A 20,036-nucleotide genomic window follows, 5' to 3' on the forward strand; every position below is an offset into this window, starting at 1 on the left:
ATTTAAACGGTTTAGCTGTCATACATAAATTGTGCTAGATAAGCCTTCCATTCCTGTCTAGATATTGGTCATACTGTTTAATAAATATTTGTTTATCAGTATAATTAAGTTATCTGTTTATTCAATGTTAAATATGTGCTTTGTTGTTTCAATTAATTGTTAATTATTAGTGGAAATGGTGTAGCAATGTCTTTGAAAGTTGTAAAAAGATAAGCAGATTTTTAGTTGCGAAGCTTCTCTATAATTTGAAAGTTTCGTATGTCCGTCTGTCCGTATGTCTGAAACGTTTTGGAAGAAACGTGATTTTCTCGGCTCCTATAAAAAGATAGATAGCTGAAACTTCTTGTCAACATTCTCATTAATTTGGAGCATAATAAAGTATAAAACATCCATAGCCGTCGGACTGCTTTTAAGCAGATTTATAGTCGCTTTTACTTTTTATAACATATTTTCTCGGCTCTTAAACAAAATAAAAATAAAGAAGGCTGAAACTTCTTGTCAACATTCCCATTATTATTGAGCATAATAAAGTATAAAACATCCAAAGCCGTTGGACTGCTATTATGCACCATAATTAGCCATTAGGTATATCATAGTTTGACTGTTTTTAAGCATCTTTTTAGCTTCTTTTCTTTTCACAACTTTCAAAGAAATTTTTTTTGTTCTTTAAGGTTACATGACTTAATTTTTTTTTTGCATATTCTCTCTTTTTTTCTTTGTTATGATAACAGATAATCTGCTCTATAACTCATTCTGTCTGTCTTTTTCATAATAGATTTTGTGCTTCGCTTCTTATGGATGTTGTCATCCTTGGCAATTATGGTACATAATGAAGGGAATATTGGCAAGAAGTTTCAGCCGTGTATCTATTGTCGGAGCTGAGAATATTTGTTTAAAAAGTAAAAGTGGCTATGAAGCTGCTTTAAAGCGGTCCGACCGTAATGGAGGTTTTATACCTAAATATCCTGATATTGATAAATATGTTGACAAGAAGTTTCCGCCTTTTTTTTTACAAGAGGCTAAAAAATCAGTTGTGAAAAATATAAGCGCATAAAAAGCTTGTTTAAAGCAGTCCGACCGCTATTGATGTTTTATACTTAATTATGATTCTTATTAATGGAAATGTTTCAGGGTTCTATCTTTAAAAGGAGCCGAGTTAATATTTTCCTCAAAATGTTTCAGACATACGGACAGACTGACATTTCAAATTATAGAGTAGTTTCGCTACTAAAAATGTATTCTGCTTATTACGTTGCTGCACTCTACAAGTGTTAATATTTGTTTGTTCCATCGCAAGATTTTAGAACTTCACTTTTATGGATGTTTTCATTCATGTTATGGACGAAAATATTCTTGTTTTTATGTTTCTAGGTCATTTAATATTGTTATGTGTTTACAAATGACAATGAGTGATATTTCAGGGAGGGAGGGGATAATTGACTGTAAATTACACTGGTAACTAGGGTTGGGCCGGATATCCGGTGTGGCCGGATATCCGGATACCTGATATTGAAACTATCCGGCCGGATATCCGGCCACACCGGATATCCGGATACCGGATATTGAAACTATCCGGCCGGATATCCGGCCACACCGGATATCCGGATACCGGATATTGAAACTATCCGGCTGGATATCCGGCCAAACCGGATATCCGGCCCAACCCTACTGGTAACCATAACCATATTATCGTATTGGTTGTCTCATCAATTTTTTTGCATTTTGATTTGTGAGTACTCAAATAATAGTTTTCAATCGACAATTTAAATTTACATTGGAGGTTAATTTTGCTTTGGGATGGTAATTTATTTATCGTCCATTGTCTTATCCCTAAAGATCCCATGGAATATTCTGCTTAGAAGAAAATAGAAAATATACATTTACAGACAAACTTGTGTTAATACTGTGTAATAGAACAAGGATGACAACATTCATAAAAGCGAAGCTCTGAAACGGTAGGACAAACGAACATTTTTACTTGTATAATGTCAGAACTGAATAATCAGAATGCGAATGTATAAGAGTCAAAGCAAAATTGTAAGTAAATTTGTTGAAAAACTGCTTGATACAAGATAATGATTATAGACATACTTACATTTTTAGGACTTGATTATAGAGTTGCTTTGCTTATAATATTGTACTATGTTGTCCCAGGAATCAGTATACCAAAAATCAGACCAATCGGATAATTAGGTCACATACAAATTTGTTGTTAAAAATGTAAAAAAAATCAACATGTTTAAAATGGACGTACGGACATTCTGGTAATGATTATATAGTTGCTACGCTTTCTAACTCGTCCCTAACTATTACAGGAATCACCATGCAAAATTTGAAATCGATAGGACAATTCTAACATGCCTAAATTAACGAAAAAAGCTATTTAAAAAAGTAAAAAAATCAACATGTTTAAAATGGACGTACGGACATTTTGGTAATGATTATAGAGTTGCTACGCTTTCTAAATCGTAACTAACTACTAAAGGAATCAATATGCAAAATTTGAAATCGATAGGACAGTTCTAACATGTCTAAATTAACGAAAAAAGCTATCCGTGACGGACGGACGGGCGGACGGACGGACTGACCCTAATTATAGAAAAGCTTCGCTTTTAAAAACTACAAAATTAAATAAAATCATATGATAAATTGGTTATGCACATAAGATTGTGTTATTTTTTTTTTGTAGAAATTTTATGTCATTTTGGAGGATTTTTTTACAAAAACAATTTTGCCTTACCAGCGAGCAGCAACCCAATTTTTAAAAAAGAATTCACCTCTGTATGTTTGCAAATGAATTACAATTTATATTTCTTTTAGACTTTATGAATTTATACTCTGCTCATTTAGTTGTGACACTCTTCAAACATTAATGTTCGTTTGTCTTACCGTCTTATTTTAAAGCTTTGTGATAGAAAGATAATTTTTGGTTTGTTTTTACTTATTTCTTTTTAAAAGCAAAGCTTTTCTATAATTTGGGTCGGTCGGTCCGTACGTCCGTAACGGTTAGCTCTTTTTGTTAATTTAAACAGGTTAGAATTGTCCTATAGATTTCAAACTTTGCATGCTGATTCCTATAACAGTTAGGTACGACTTAGAAATCGAAGCAACTTTATAATTGTTATCGAAAAGTCCGTAATTCCATTTAAAACAAGGAGATTTTTTACTTTTTTGACAACAAATTTTTGTTTGTTAAAATTATCCGATTTATATGATACAATGTTATAAGCAAAGCATCTCTATAATCAAGTCCTAAAAACTTCAATGTATTTTATCAGTTTTGCAACAAATTCACTTACAATTTTGTAGACTTAATATTAAGTTTATTTAGTTCTAACACTCTGTAAGTTTAATGTTCGTTTGTCCTTCCATTTCAGAGCTTCGCCTTTAGGGCTGTTGTCAACCTTGTTAGTTAACAAATTGCGCAGCTACTCTATGATTATCACATGTACGAACATCATTACTTCCTCATATTTTTTATATTTTCAATTCTGAGTCACTTATGGAACTATTTGCAGTTTTGGGTATAGTCCCTTTCGTGGCAACGCCTCTTAAGGGGCGTTTCTTGGTATTTTTACAGCAGCTTTATCCTATTTCTAGCCCCAACGGGAGACTGTAACCCTGCGGGACAAATTGCCTAACCCTGCGTGGCAATCACCTAAACCAATATAACCTAACCTAACCTAAATTAACCTGTCAAAAGTCATTTTGACAATAAGAGGCGTTGCCACGAAAGGGACTATACCCGTAGTTTTTTTTATCCCAGGTTTGTTAATATTTGGTACACGGCCCGGAAGCACCAAAGGTTTTGAGCATATATATGTACTAGAAAGCCATACTGAAAAATCATATAGCGTACTATTTTCTACGAATGTAAAAATTACAACCATAATATTAAAACCAGTTTTGTTAGCCCGTGCATTCGGCATCTCGGGGCTAACAAAACTGGTTTTAATCTTATAATTGAACAAGTACATTTTTATATCTGCGGAAAACTGTTTATGATACGATGCGATAAATAACTATTTTCAGATAAACTTTAACTGTGAAAACTTACTTTGTTTCAGCAGACTCCATGGACCAATTTGAAGGAATTGTAAGGCATTCATCACCACCATGTGTAAATCTTAAAAAATGAATAATATATTTTTGAATTACAAACAAAGATTTTTGGCCAGCTCATCATAGCATAACATTATTCAGAACTACAGTAAATATCAATATTCTTCTTTAAATATTTTTTAGGGAAAATATGGTAAAGAAAAACCTTAACATTTTTTTTTTTTTTTTGGGGGGGGGGGGGGTAAAATGAGAAGTTTCAAAGGTTTGGTGAGGGAGGGGGGGTTACTATTGTATTTTCTAAAATTTTGATGAGGTAAAATCAGATGTTTCAAAGTTTGATGGGGGTAAACATCCATTGACCCCCCACCTAGTAGTCTATGGTTCCTTTTAGATAAGCGGAATTGTTGAAGAAAAAAGTATTTTTACTTGCCATTACATATGAAAACAATTAGGTATAAAACACTCCTCTAACTGTAAAAAAATAACTTTACAATTTATCTCAAAATCAGTCATGTGACGTCATAAAAATGAGGGAGATGAGAGGTGAAGTGGAAATTAAAACCCCTAAAAAAAAGATTGGAGATGCGATCCTCAATTTTCAAATTCTTTGAACGTACATATGAGACTTTTACAGAAATGCTTCGCATCCACAACTATCTATCTATGCTTGATATAAAGTCAACACTTTATAGATCATATTATGAACCTTTGATTGACACGTGCCCTGCAATTAACTAGTAGCACTCAGGGGCAAGACACAATTACTTTAGCTAGGCCCAAGGCATTATTTGTATCAATTTATGCATTCATAGGCCTATCTTTACCTATATGACACCATATATGGGTAACGCTAGCCTATTCATGGTAATCTGTATGTGATTTGCTAATAGTATATGTTTATTAAAGATACTATGTTTATAGTTAATGTAATCATATAAACAACCAGTTCAAATATGTATGCCTACAACCATGCCTGATTTACGTCACATATTAACACACAGATATTTAATTGCACAGACAAACACTAAAATCCTGGTCCAGAGCTAATGTTATAGCATGTACCTCTTGAATTTATTCAGTTATTTACTAACTCTCCTACCATCAACTTCTCTTTCTGGCTTTAAAAGGTAATGACTTAGTTGTTTGGCATGCATTGTAGTTTAAATTTAGGCCCCTTAGTACTTAGCATGAATTGAGCTCAGGCCTTATGTTAGAACTCTAACACTTAGCACAATTCACTGCTTGGGACTTAGGGCACATTTCTGTCCTACTCTACTTATAATTTTAACACTTATCCTGTAAATATTTTCATACTTAACTTATGCACTTGTAATATAAATACACTTTATAAAAACATTTTCCTTCCTTAATACTTAATATACTTATATAATTCTGATCGAATATCAAAACCACCCATTTATTCTTAGGTTAAAGCAACATAATACTTCGCGTGGGTCTTTTGTTGAGCTTCCACCAGCTCAACCAAATTCGTATTATACTTGTGGGAATAGAGGGTTAAGCATTCTAAACGAACGAACCGACGATGAGAATGTCTATGTGTATTGCATTAAAATTAGGATTTAGTAGTACTCATAGAAGAGCGGTCTCCATACCTATATATGGACAAACGCCCCATTCGCACACACAATGGTGCAACTTACCGGTTGTATCTTGGAAAAATTTTACTTCATAAATTTTTTTTTCTTTTTTTTCCTTACCGTACCCGAACCGCCTAAGGCAGGTATTTTTACCAAAATCGAATAATTGTAGTTATGGCAAAATCGGATTTACCAAAACCTGTGAAACTATTTGAGAGCAAGGTTAGGACTATGAGGCGTTTGAAGAGATAGGGACTGAAAGGCACGACACAAATGCAATTGAGAGCCTCGTGTACGAGCAGTTGCACTAGCTGACACTCTAGAGGCCCTAGAGAATGCTAGCATATTTGTGGCCATTGGTCGCCGCCCTATAAGGACACTCGCACTGGTTGACACTCTAGAGGCCCTAGAGAATACCAGCACACCGGCACCTCCATGTCCGCCTCTCTTTAGTAAAACACTTGGGTTGGAATAATCTATGATTGAGCTATGTGCAAAATTTTGATTTTTTGGACTTAGTCAGAATTTTGAAATTTAGGAGTTGTGCTAGGTGGCGGAGTATATATAAATCTTCGGACTTAGTATGATTTTTACTTATTCGGAAGTTCTCTAAGTGTTGAAATACTTGAATCTTTGATACTTAAACCAGAACTTATTAAGAATCAAGCATGGAGTAACTTTTCATTTATAAGCTATCAAAATACTATTTGTAAAGGACCATTTTGAACTGTCTTATTAAATGAAAACTTAGGAGCAAATCCTATAGAACACGGGAAACGCTGTTAGTTGGGATACATATTGTCTTTGGAGCCATGTTTCTGAAACAATATGCCGAAAGCAGTTAGTACTCTTGAGTCGTAGTAAAGGGCCAAAAGATTATTACAAACTTGTAGCATTTATACTCAAGTTAAACTGTACTAATACTTTGGTGCCGTTAGAACCGATTTTCTGAGATTTGCACTTACTTATACATGCCTAGGACTTATATTCTTAATGCAATTCTGATTTATATGCGGATGTATCAAAATAACTATCGCCTCTAAAATTTTGAGTTAAACAAAATATTTCAAAGTCTCAAAGATATTCTCAACATCGATCGGTTGGAATGATATAAGTGTAGACAAATTGCTGTATGCAATCAGAGAAATAACTCCAGAGACTTCCTGAGACTCTGAGCAAAATATTCCACTTTTGGACTTAGCACCGTTTCTATTTCTTTTGTTACAGAGAGAATCTCGAATTTCTGGACTTATAGTAATTTTTATGAAATTGTGAACTTGGTTGGAAATTTACCAAAATTCGGACTTGTAATAATTACGATTTTTCCAACTAGATTAACAAATTTCATTTTCCACACTTAAAAGAAAATTTTGTCTTAGAGTATTTCTGTCTTAGCCAAAATATTCCAATTATGGACTTAGAGAGATTCTATTTCTTTTGGTGAAGGATAATTCTAACGCTCTAATACTTTATAATCTTAAAATCCTTAACTTAGCGAGATTTGCATTTAGTCAAAATACTCCAACAGTGGACTTAGAGTGATTCTATTTCTTTTGACTTATAGGCAATCTCTAAAGTAGTTTTGTGAATGAACTGTTAGGAAATTTCTTCTCGGACAAAATATTCCACGTCTGGACTTAGAGTAATTCTATTTCTTTTGTCTCAAGATAAATTCACTAATTTTGTACTTAGCATAATTTCATTGAAAAGTTTTGGACTTAGTCAAAATTCACTAATTTTGTACTTAGCATAATTTCATTGAAAAGTTTTGGACTTAGTCAAAATTCACTAATTTTGTACTTAGTATAATTTCACTGAAAAGAAATTTTTTTTTCTCAGTCAAAACTCACTAACTTTTTACTTAGGATAATTTCAATAAGAAAATTTTTTTTGACTTAGTCAAAATTTGTTAATTTTGTACTTAAGATATTTTCAGAATTTTTTTTCCTAAGCCAGAATTTATTGATTTTAACTTAGAATAATTTCATTAGAAACTTTTTGGACTTAGTCAAAATTTTCCAACTTTGGACTTAGAGCGATTCTATTTTATTTTGACTTAGAAAGTTTTTAATTCAATCTTAACTTAGAAAACTTTTGTTTGCATGCTCCTTACAAATACATACATAAGTACAATAAACAGTTCACTCAACAATAAGTAGGACATGAAAACTAAATTTTTACTTACTTTGTTAATGCTAACATTTCTATTTCATGTACCACCAGGATTCAGCAGTGAAAGTGAAGACAAGTTAATTACTAGTGATAGTGACCATTAGTGATATAAAAGTATAGTCAACAATATAGGCCCTATATGTACTAAATAGCACACTTTAAGAGACAAAGTTCTATAAACCAAACGCAGCAGGAGGTTGCAGCAGCCTACCTTGGGAGAGTAGGACGTCTCTAAAAGAAGTAGCAGAAGTACTACGGAAAAGTACCCTACTGTCTTTAAATATCCGGAATCATAAAAGTTTTTTTTTCATATCGAGAAACGTATGTTACTTAGGCTTACTAGCACATAGACTATAACCAAGTAACATAAAAGTGTGTCTACATATAGCCCAGAGTTTTTATAACCTAACAGATTACTTTTAGATAAGTTAGAAAAAAAAAAAAAGTGCACTAAAATCAGTTAGATTAGTTTTCAAAAAGTATAAGTATTGTTTAATTCAAAGTTGATAGGCTCCTTTGAAGTTTGATTGACAACCTCCACATTATAGGTTGGCCACCTAGTGTAGGATCTCACACTTCCTCAGAGTAAACTTGCACTTGAATACTGTATTACTACTAATTATAATTAGATTACATCCGGTCAGATAATTTTGAAAACAATCTTTACATATATAAATATAGGTATATCTAAATTGTATATCTTACTACAGTTATAAGAATTGAAGTCATAAGTGAAGCCCCAATTTTGCGCAAATTACGTTATAGGATTGGAAGGAAACCCCTAATACAACTATAAGTAAGAGGTGGCGAGATCTTTGACATTCAGGCAAAATTGTTGCAATATTATTAGAATATAGACGATCCTTTGGGAGTGAACCTTAGTAAGTTATATTCATAATAGCCTTACAGGAATAATGTAAAGTACCCCTCTGTTATAGGGAGTACACTGTGAAGATAAGACTGCAAAACCACCACGCACCAAATTTCTGTGAAAGAAAAGCAACAATCATATTAATCAATTTATGTGCTTACATTGTTTTCTTTTCAGAAAGCACATAAATATAATGACTGTTGCTTTCCTATAACAGTGGCTCACCTACTTTTGCAAAGAGGTGAGAATCATATTGTAAACAAGTATCTGGGTGTAAACAACTTTAGCATCCCAAGTACTTTGATAGGGCATTCTTCCCATTATAAATCTTACTGTCTGTAATAACCTTCACTATCAACTGTCTATAATGAATTATTTATATCGTAATATTAATTGTCTTATTTTCTAGGACTTTTTCAACCTTATTCCATATGATGTTAACCATACAATTCATTTTTCATACTAAAGAACTAAAGATGTGAAATATGATATGGTACATTGATGTTGAAAGACAATCGATTAGAGGTTTGTTCAATTAAAAAGCTGAGACTCAGGTATGTGTTATCTAGAGAGCAACCTACTCTATAAGCATCATCTGTCTGCTCAGTACATTGAAAAATTAACCTCTGCAAAAGGAGTCTTAGCCACTACCTCACAATTAAAATCAACTGATATTGACTAAGGGAGCAATCCTGAGACAATATCTAAACCCAACCTTCTACACAACTATATGGCCACAGGGAGAATCTCCTGGCTATTTGAACCCTACCAAAAATCTGCTCAAACCCATGAATCCTGATCACCATCCAGGACCTAATACAAGGGCTAAAAAACGAAGTCTTGTTCCTCCTCTGAATTTCAGCAGGCCAAAACTCTTCAGGGACAACACCAAAGCTGCCCGTAAGAGATCACAATCGGAGCCTAATCTGCCAACCCCAACCAAACCTTTCCAAACAACCCATCGTCCTATAAGAGAGGAGTGGATAACCCACCAAACAGCCTCTCGCCCATCCAGAGTTGCGGCAAGGCCAACAAACCTTCGCCGCCAAAAACCTCTAGATAAGTCTAGCAAACCAACAAGGAGGTCAACATCTGAGCACGGGCTGCCTAGCAGAACAACCACTGCACTAAAGGAACTGTTGCTTGAATGCACCCCCAGAGGTAGTACCCCAATTCATTTTACTTCTAATCCACCCAGCCCTTCATTCACAACTTCTTGTGCACCCACCCCTATCCCTACTACTGAACACCCCCTCCAGCCCACCACCCCTACATCACCTAGCCAACCTAAACATTTCTCCTTCAACCAAGAGGAGATAGTTGAAACAGAGGCAGAGGCTGAACTCGAGTGGGACAACTTCAGCCAAGACCTAAGCTTTCAAGAATTCAGAGGTATACTTGAGGAAGCCCTTGACCAGTTATACTTGCAGGAATCATTGATAGAGCAGTATCCAATTACAGAGGAAGGACTCCACGACCAACTACCTGGAGATCTCAATACAACCTCTGAGACCTATAACGTATCAACTGATATATTGGTTCCCCTTAAATCATTCATCATGCCGGATGCACAGGAAATGTTACTGGAGTGTGACAATTGTCAAACACTCGATACAGATGTCGAGACAATTATGGATAGCCTTGACAACAGAACTGCATCATCACTGAATGAAAAAGTATCTAAACTGGATACTGCAGCAGAAAAACTAGGTCAAATCCTAAACTACTTCAGAAGGTTCCCAAATGCTGCATTTACAGATAATGACAAACTGGAAGCCATAGCCCTGAAGAGCAGATTAATTGCCAAAAGTGAGGCAATTCAGGCACACCTTAGGTCTACTGAGCGTCAACAACCCAAGCCTGATCCTCCAACTGTAGAATTGATTAATTCTCATGAAAATTCTCAATCTGCTAGCAGCAGACACCTGATCCCCCCTGTGCCAACACAAAGGACTGACATGTCTGTCGACACAGATAAAACATTACCAACTCCAGCGCCCAGATCCAGCACCACAGTTGCAATTGTGAAAACTGCCAGAGTCACCCAAAAATTGAAGCCAACAATAAATGAGTTGGATGACTTGGCCATGGCATTTACTGAAATCTTAGGTGTCACATGTTCATCTGTTGCATCCTTCTACAGACTAAATGCCAAATTCACAGATTCCATGGCAAAAGCCAACAGATCCATCAACAAAGCTTCTAAGCTTGTAGATGATGCTTGTGCAGTAGATCTGGAGCATGAAGCAAAGGCCATTGATGAACAGATAACTTATCTCGACACTCAAATATCTGATGCTGAAAAACACCTAGATGAAATAAAGGAATGTCTAGGCATTGCTCCAACACAATATTCACAATCTTTCAAGAACACCAACCTACCCATCCCAACTTTCTCAGGTGACCACTATGTGGATGAATATGATTTTTACACTTTTCGTAAAAAGTTCACCATATACATCGAATCAATGCCTGCCCTTGCAGCTGTAGAGCAGGCAGAGATCCTAAAAGCAAAGTGCTTAAAAGGACATGCACGCACCTTATGTGCCTCTGAAAAATCAGTCACCAGTTGTATGAATCTCTTACAAGTTCACTTTGGCTCAGTTGATGCAATCTTTGCAAGGAGAAGGTGCGAAATAATGTCACAAGGATCCATCCATCCCAGTCGTTGGCATACACAGTATGAATGGCTACTGCAAATCCGCGCTATTCTTACCACAACTCAAGAGTTTGCTATTGAAAACGGTATGGAATCAGCTTTATATGAAAGGGCTGACCTACCCAATGCAGTGCTATCCCTCTTACGTGGCAACAAGTACCAAACTATGGTGTCGAAATTTCGTGCATGCACAAACACTTCAGGAATTCAGGATCGCAAAGCCTGCTACCAAGCCATGCTTGATTGGATAACAGATGAACTTTGCCAAATATCATTCTCAATAGCACACTTTGAAAATGAATCTGCTATTGCTAACTCACACAAACAAATGGCTGATCGCAACCAGGATGGTAAACATGACCAGAGAAAAACCAATGCCAAATCCAACAATCAACAAGCTTTTGGATATGCAACCTCTGAATCTAACACTCCAAATGTGCATCAACAAAGTTCAAGAGATGGTAGCAAAGTCAATGGTGAAAATGGGGTTTCTCGACGTGACAAATCCCCTACACCTTTACTTACTTATACCAAAGCTGCAACGACCCCAACTCCGGTTCAATGCAAACCATGTAATACAACACATTTGTACCTATACGAATGCAATAATTTCATTCAAACACCTATAAAAGATCGAGCAAAAGTTTGTGCCAAAGCAAAAATCTGCTTCAGATGTCTCCGCTCTGACAGCCAGATAGACTTTGACAACATTCAGGAATGGTGGAACAACCACAAGAACAACTGCCGCACTGAGTATGTTTGCATATACAGTGAATGCGCCTCCTTGACCCATCGTCGTCAAAAACATATATTGACTTGTGGTAAGCATATTGATATAAACAAACGTAGAATCAATGACTTCAAAAAGTCAGTCCCTAAGGACATTCAACTTCCACAGGGTAATCTCCTTTTTATGGAACATAGGAATTACCATGTGAACAACCCAAAACCACTTGAGGATCCAAATTCTTTACCTGAACCTGAGGGCTCCTCCATCTTCATGTGCCAATTTACTATTGCACCATCAGGCCAACCATTGTTTGTCTTTTTTGACAGTGGCTGTGGCACAGCAGCTATATCCACTGCAGCTGCAGCTGAACTCAACTCTGTCGAATACAGACCAGGTCCAACAATAATGAATGTTGCTGGTGGCCAAATTGTAAAGCTTCCTTATGGCCATGATCGCTTTCAACTTCCATTAACAGATTCTGTTCACTCTGCTTCAATTATAGGAGCTAAAATGGACGAAATTACTGCTCCATTCCCTCAATGGCATCTCACTCAGGCTTACAACGAGCTTGTTGCTCATTATAAAGGTCATGAGGAATTGCCCACAGTTCCTAAAACCACTGGAGGTGTGCCAGTTGATATAATACTGGGCATTCAATATTCCAAGTATTTTCCACGCCGATTATGCTCATTACCTTCAGGCTTATCTCTTTATGTTAGCCCAATCAAAGCTCCTGATGGTCACCAAGGCGTACTAGGTGGGCCACACAAAGCATGGGCTAAAGCTAAAGAAACTGCTCACTTCATGGGTGCCAATTGTTTTTTTACGAATGAGCTGAGAGCACTCCGTTATCATTCTGAATCCATAATCAACAGTGGCCGCTGTTGGGTAGCAGCTGATTCAGATACTGAAACTGATGAGGATGACACAAAGGAAAACCCTAACACAACTATCCTAGTGTCAAGGGAACCCAATGTAGAGATACTGAATAAAAAACAAATTCAGGACAGGTCATTGCGTGCAAAGAAAATTGAACGGCAGTGGAAGGAATTTGAAGACCTTGGAACTACTTCACTCTATCGATGTATCAACTGCAGAGGTTGCCCAGCATGCAAACAGTCCTTAAGTCTGGAAGAGGTCTCATTTGTTGAAGAACGAGAGCAAAGTTTGATTGAGCAATCTGTCTCCTATAATGCTTCAACAAAGACAGTATCAGCATTACTACCCTTCACAAAAGAACCAACAAATGAACTTCAGGATAACAGAGTAGCAGCTGAGAAAGTGCTGAATTCACAGCTTAAGAAACTTTCTAAAGACCCTGTTGCCAAACAAACTGTGCTGGAAAGTCACCACAAACTTGTAACAAATGGATACACCAAGCGAGCTGATGAATTAACCCCTGAGGAACAGGGCATCGTTGATGCCTGTCCTGGGAAATATTACTTACCTTGGAGATATGTTGTCAAAGCCTCCTCCCCTACAACGCCCTGTCGAGTAGTTTTTGATGCATCTATGCGAACTAAAACTGGAAAGAGCCTAAATTGCATCCTTGCTAAAGGACTAAACAAGCTGGAAAAGATTTTAGCACTCCATCTAAACTTCCGAGCAGGCTATTATGCTGTCACCTTTGACATAAAGATGGCATACAACCAAATCAAACTGAAACCTGAGCATTGGTCCTATCAGCGCTATCTATGGCATGAAAATTTGGACTTGAACAGCCCCCTTACTGAAATGTTCCTGTTAACCACAATCTATGGTGTTAAACCTTCAGGAAACCAGACAGCTCATGGTCTACATCTGCTTTCCCAACATGTGAAGGAGAACTACCCTCAGCATAAAGAAGGAGCAGAACTAGTTGATAAGAAACTCTATGTAGATGATGGATCTGATTCCTTTGACTGTAAAGAAGTAAGAGCAGCTACTGTCGAAAGTGTAAGGTTTACACTGTCAGAGGGTCAGATGGCTGCAAAAGCATATGTTCTCTCTCATGAACCACCACCTGCTGAAGTATCAAAAGATGGCAAAAGTGTATCTTTCTTGGGTTACACTTGGTATTCAGAAGAAGATGAAATTGCGTTGGCTCCAAAAGAGATCTTCTTTGGAAAGAGTGTCAGAGGAAAGAAACCAAAGCCAATCACTGGACCACTCATTGAGGAACTAAAAGAGCACTTCACAAAGCGCACTATCTTATCTCAAGTTTCTGGAAACTTTGACCCTATAGGCCTGTATGTTCCATGCACAGGGAAATACAAATATGATTACCATACCCTGATTCAGGAGGAAAACATTGACTGGGATGACAAAATTCCAGACAAATATCTTGAATTATGGGCTGAAAATATCCAATCTATGGCACTTTTGCCTTTAATTAGATTTAAAAGATCTGTTGTCACACTGGATGCGCATAAAGATATAGATCTTATAGTGTCATGTGATGCAAGCCAAAATATGGCTATTGTTGCTATCCACGCAAGGGTCGTTGACCTGGCTGGACAAGTCTCTGTTAGATTAGTAGCTGGCAAATCAAAAATAGTCACTGGATCAACCATTCCTCGTGCTGAACTCAGAGCAGCTGTAGCTGCTGCAGTGTTTGCAGATGTTGCAACCAAAAATCTTCAAGGTAAGGTCAGACGCCGTATTTTTGTGTCAGATAGTAGCATTGTACTATCTTGGCTTAATTCTGACACCAGACCTTTAGCCCTAGGAGTGCGTTCTGCTGTCATTGAAATAAGGAGATTCACACAAAAAAGTGAGTGGTTCCATGTTGACACTGAAAACAACATTGCTGACTTAGGCACTAGAATGCTTGCTACACAACAGGATATTGGACCTGATTCTGAGTGGCAGATGGGCAAATCATGGATGTACAAGCCCTATTGTGAAATGCCAATCAGACCAATTGAGGAGATCAACCTAACAAATGATCAACAGAAACAGGTAGCCCGTGAAATAAAGGTATTACATGCTGACACTAAATCTGGAATAGAGAAAGTAACAGAACGAGCAGCATACAGCAAATACCTATACAACCCATGCAGATTACCTTGGAGAAAATCTACTCGCGTTATGTCAATTGTTACAAAGTTTTGTAGGATTGACAAAAAACAATCTAAATCAAAACCTGTAATACAACCCACAGCCATCCAGCTGTCTGATGGTGAGTTAGAGCAGGGAACAAATTATTACTTCAGGCTTGCAACAAAAGAAGTAAAGAAATTTTCTGACCCCAAGCAATACAAAGATCAGGCAGTAGAAAAAGATGGAATCCTGTTTTATAAAGGAAGGATTGTTGAGGGACTTAAAGTGGAAGACATTAATGGATTGCTAGATGTCAAACCACTTCACTTTGTTAGACCAATCATTGACAGGTATTCCCCAATTGCATATAGCATTATGCTCCATGCCCACCAGCAGCTTGCCCACCACAGAAATGTAAACACAACATTGTTCGAATCACGATCTATCGGCTACATTCTGGATGGAAGGTCCTTAGCTAAAGAGGTTAGAGCAGCCTGTGTACACTGCACTCGCTATAGAGCTAAACTGCTGCAGGCTGAAATGGCTCCAGTTCATCAGAACAGGCTTACAATTGCACCCCCTTTTTACCATTGTCAGATAGACTTGGCAGGACCGTATCAAGCCATCTGTGAGCACAATCATAGGTCAACTGTGAAAGTTTGGGCAATGGTATTCAAAGACCCAGCAACAGGAGCAATTGCTATTCATGCTCTTTCCAAAATGGATACAGATGCAGTTGTGCTTGCCATTCTACGCTTCAGCCACCGCTTTGGATTTCCAGCTGTTTTGTACTTGGATGCAGGAACACAACTGATAAAGGCTGCCAAGAAATCAGAAATCAAATTTGCCGACATTACCAGAACCTTGAACTCCAGGCATCAAATCTCAATAGAACATGAGATTGGCCCTACACAAGCACACAACTGGCAAGGCTCTGTTGAAAGGAGCATAAAAGATATGAAAGCTTTACTATATGCATCATTCTATGGATTAAAGTTAGATGTCTTAGGCTATGAGAGTGCTTTCTCATATATTGCCAATGAAATGAATTCTCTGCCATTATGTTTGGCAGTTTCAGCTGAAAATTCTGGAGAAATTGACCTGATAACCCCAAACCGTCTATTATTTGGACACAACAATAGACGGTCCCCTACAGGTCCCATTGCCATTCCCAACCCAGGAAGATTATTGGAGCAGCAGGAGATACTGTATCGTTCATGGTGGCAAGTCTGGACATACGAACGAATACAGTCATATATTCCTGTTCCCAAACGATTTAAAGAGACAACTGTAGATTTGAAAGAAGGAGACACTGTTGTTTTCTTGAGAAGCCCAGATGAGCTGGTAAATGACCATCTCTGGAGACTAGGTCAGATTGATGAGCTACTTCCTTCTGATGATGGCATTACAAGAAAGGTGGTGATTCGCTGGAGAAAGGATTGGAATGAGCCATTCCGGACCACAACACGCTCAGTTCGACACATAGCAAAGCTCTTCTCAGAGGATGAACTAACCCTAATTGACCAGCTGAATGAAGCAGCACACAAGGCAGACCACCACATGGTTATGAATTACCCAGACCAGTGTTACATATCTACTTTCCCTGATATTAACCTTGGCATCACACTCAGCTGTTGCATTGAGTCCTCTTGAACAGCAGCAGAATTAATGTAAAATAATGTATATAGGTGATTTATCAAGATATCTTGATATCTGTTAAATACACCACGAAAAAAAAAAAAAAAAAAAAAAAAAAAAGTGTCATTACAAGGATCTCTACGAGATCTGGTAATTATACAATAATATGTACCCCCTCTACCTATCTCCATGCCAATCACCCCAGAATTCCAAGAAGGCCAGTCAGCGGATACCTGAAGATTCTCCTTCAATCCTGAAGATAGTCCTTCAATATTTATTAATATTTTAATTATGTATAGTGATGTTTAACAATATTTTTTGTTTTGCATGACAACCAATTAAATATGTGCAATATTTTATATTATATCATGTATTTTAACATCAGTTTAAATTATCAATCATTTTTACCCTTTGAAAAAGAATATATTAAAAATTTGTATGAAAATGCAGCCTAAGGTACGTTGAGTACTGGCTGTCATTAGAACCAATCAACAATCTCAAAACATTTATTTTATTTTTAAATAACATTTTGTGACTCCCTGTAAACATTTAAACATGGGAGACTTAACAATGTATTGTAATTTATGCATGTTGGTTTTGTCAGTTTTCTGGCCCCCCCAATGTAAAGTACCCCTCTGTTATAGGGAGTACACTGTGAAGATAAGACTGCAAAACCACCACGCACCAAATTTCTGTGAAAGAAAAGCAACAATCATATTAATCAATTTATGTGCTTACATTGTTTTCTTTTCAGAAAGCACATAAATAAAATGACTGTTGCTTTCCTATAACAGTGGCTCACCTACTTTTGCAAAGAGGTGAGAATCATATTGTAAACAAGTATCTGGGTGTAAACAACTTTAGCATCCCAAGTACTTTGATAGGGCATTCTTCCCATTATAAATCTTACTGTCTGTAATAACCTTCACTATCAACTGTCTATAATGAATTATTTATATCGTAATATTAATTGTCTTATTTTTTAGGACTTTTTCAACCTTATTCCATATGATGTTAACCATACAATTCATTTTTCATACTAAAGAACTAAAGATGTGAAATATGATATGGTACATTGATGTTGAAAGACAATCGATTAGAGGTTTGTTCAATTAAAAAGCTGAGACTCAGGTATGTGTTATCTAGAGAGCAACCTACTCTATAAGCATCATCTGTCTGCTCAGTACAAATAAGTAGATCGTAGGCTATAAACACATATCCTTAGAGTGAAGTAAGAGTTCAACAAGGATTATAAATTGCTGTTTCTTTTCTCGACAACCATAATTTGCTAGGAAAGTCGACTCCTGAGCAAACTAAAAGTTAATTTGCGATAGTATATAAGCATACCCAAATTAACTCCGCTGCAAACATTACTTAACTTAATAACCAATTTGAATAGCTAACTAGCTCAAATTGACTCCATAAATAAAACTATATAAAAGTTAAGTAGGAGTGTTTCTACAGTTGAGCTTAATTAAGGATAAGGGTGCATTAGCGCACATTTTTAGAATATCAATCAAAAGCTCATACGCACGTATATACGACGTAGAAACAACTATAAGTGAAGCATATATCACACCCATCTATAGCTAAACACAATTTAAAGCAAAGAATTGTTAACTTAAACAGATTCTTGATTGTTTTAAACTATACCCATTATTTGTACTCCTCTCGAACTTCCGCTATTTTTATCATAAAAATAGTACAACATTCCACTGGCATCTAAAAGAACTTACAATTAGTTCTAAGACTCTACAACTATTATCATGTCATCTGCCCGCAAGCAAGGCCAGCAGGATGATGAAGCTGGTAAGGAAACCACTCCTTGTCGGGGACGCTCGACAACACCTGGTATAAACACCCCTTCAGCTAATACAGACATTAGAGACTCCGATGCTTATGAGGAAATACAAATATCCAATCTAGAAGAATCAGAACAAATTGGCAAGAGGAATATGAGCCCTGAATTGAATGCGATATCTCTGGCCTCACTATCAACTCAAGCTAACTTATCAGACTCGTGGAAAACTGTTTCCCGCAGGCAGACAAAAGTAGCAGAACCAGCAGAAGAACTTCTACTCTCACAGAAACTGAACACAATACAACTTGGTAGACCTAACACGAGTGGTTCACTTGAAGTTGGAAGGAATCTCTGCACAAACTGTACAACGAGTGTAGAACACAAGAGAATCCACACCACCAACACTTCGAAATCTAAAGAGAGAAGAGCTAACTACAGAGACAGACAAATTGCCAAAATAGAGGCCATCTCAAATTATCATAGAAGAAAATCCACCGTTAAAGAACTGGCTACAAAATCATCCAATCCCAAACCTCATCACAGGGATAACAGGGACAGACATTTTCAAAGGAATACCAAGCGGGATTATCAGGCTTCTTATAGGCTATCACCTGGACGCTACTGTGTAGCATGTGGACAATATTCTCACAACATATCTGATGGATGTAGATTATTATGTGATGATACAGGGCGGTTATACCCAACTGTACTGACATCAGCTTTCTGTACAAACTGTTATAAGACATATGGTAAAGAGTTATACCATTCTCGACACTTATGTCCTGGAAGACCAGCCATGATGGAATTATACCATAGTGGTAAGGTGAAACCTAGTGGTGTCTTCAGGCAAACATATGAAGACTGGGCTAAAGCCAATGCTGAGGAATCATCTAGAGATTGTAACCTCAGTGGAATCAAAGCTACCACAGCGGAACTAACTCCCAATGAGCCTAAAGATCAAGTAAGAGATAACATTACACCAGCAAAGGAGGAAGAAAGAAAATTGTACCTTCATTGCTCTGGTTGTATGCCAGAAGAAATAGATTGTAAATATGACTATGATGTACGCATGACAGCTTTACTTGACTCAGCAACAGATAAAAACGTCATATCAGCCAGGTACTATAGCAAGTTGTTTGGCATAGTAATGAACGATGATAAAAATCAGCTGGAAGAAAGTCATGATCTACCAGTTACATGTGCAGATCACAAGATCCCCGAACCCAGAGAAGTAACTCTCATGATTCGCCCCACATCATTTTCAAGCCGTCATTACCCAATTCTCTTTTCAATTATAGCTGAAGACCATGAGGATGTTGCACCTATGATAATTGGACTGAATGGTATTAGAAGCCTACAGCTAACATGGACGCCTGTCACAGACAAATACCGGTTAGCACCGTGTTTGTATTCTATTCTTCACCCTGAAGGACCGCTGAGCAGTATCTTCTGTTCTGAACTTGAGCTCCAGCTCTGTACAGGAG

General features: G+C 37.0%; 1 protein-coding gene across 1 annotated transcript; it reads left to right on the plus strand.

The window, feature by feature from the left end:
- The first annotated feature begins 8,748 nt into the window (after positions 1-8,748).
- LOC145307608 (uncharacterized) lies at positions 8,749-17,792 on the plus strand. The gene has a single exon (XM_080150065.1). It carries the CDS (start codon positions 9,492-9,494, stop codon positions 16,764-16,766), a length of 7,275 nt encoding a protein of 2,424 aa, XP_080006191.1. The 5' UTR covers positions 8,749-9,491; the 3' UTR covers positions 16,767-17,792.
- The last annotated feature ends 2,244 nt before the right edge of the window (positions 17,793-20,036 follow it).

The sequence above is a fragment of the Acartia tonsa genome, chromosome 15 (genome assembly GCF_053477335.1).
Source record: "Acartia tonsa isolate MP-2025a chromosome 15, ASM5347733v1, whole genome shotgun sequence".
In the NCBI taxonomy this organism is placed as follows: domain Eukaryota; kingdom Metazoa; phylum Arthropoda; class Copepoda; order Calanoida; family Acartiidae; genus Acartia; species Acartia tonsa.

Excerpts from the sequence above, each read along its gene's own strand:
- LOC145307608 (XM_080150065.1), top strand. The coding sequence starts at position 9,492 with ATGAATCCTGATCACCATCCAGGACCTAATACAAGGGCTAAAAAACGA.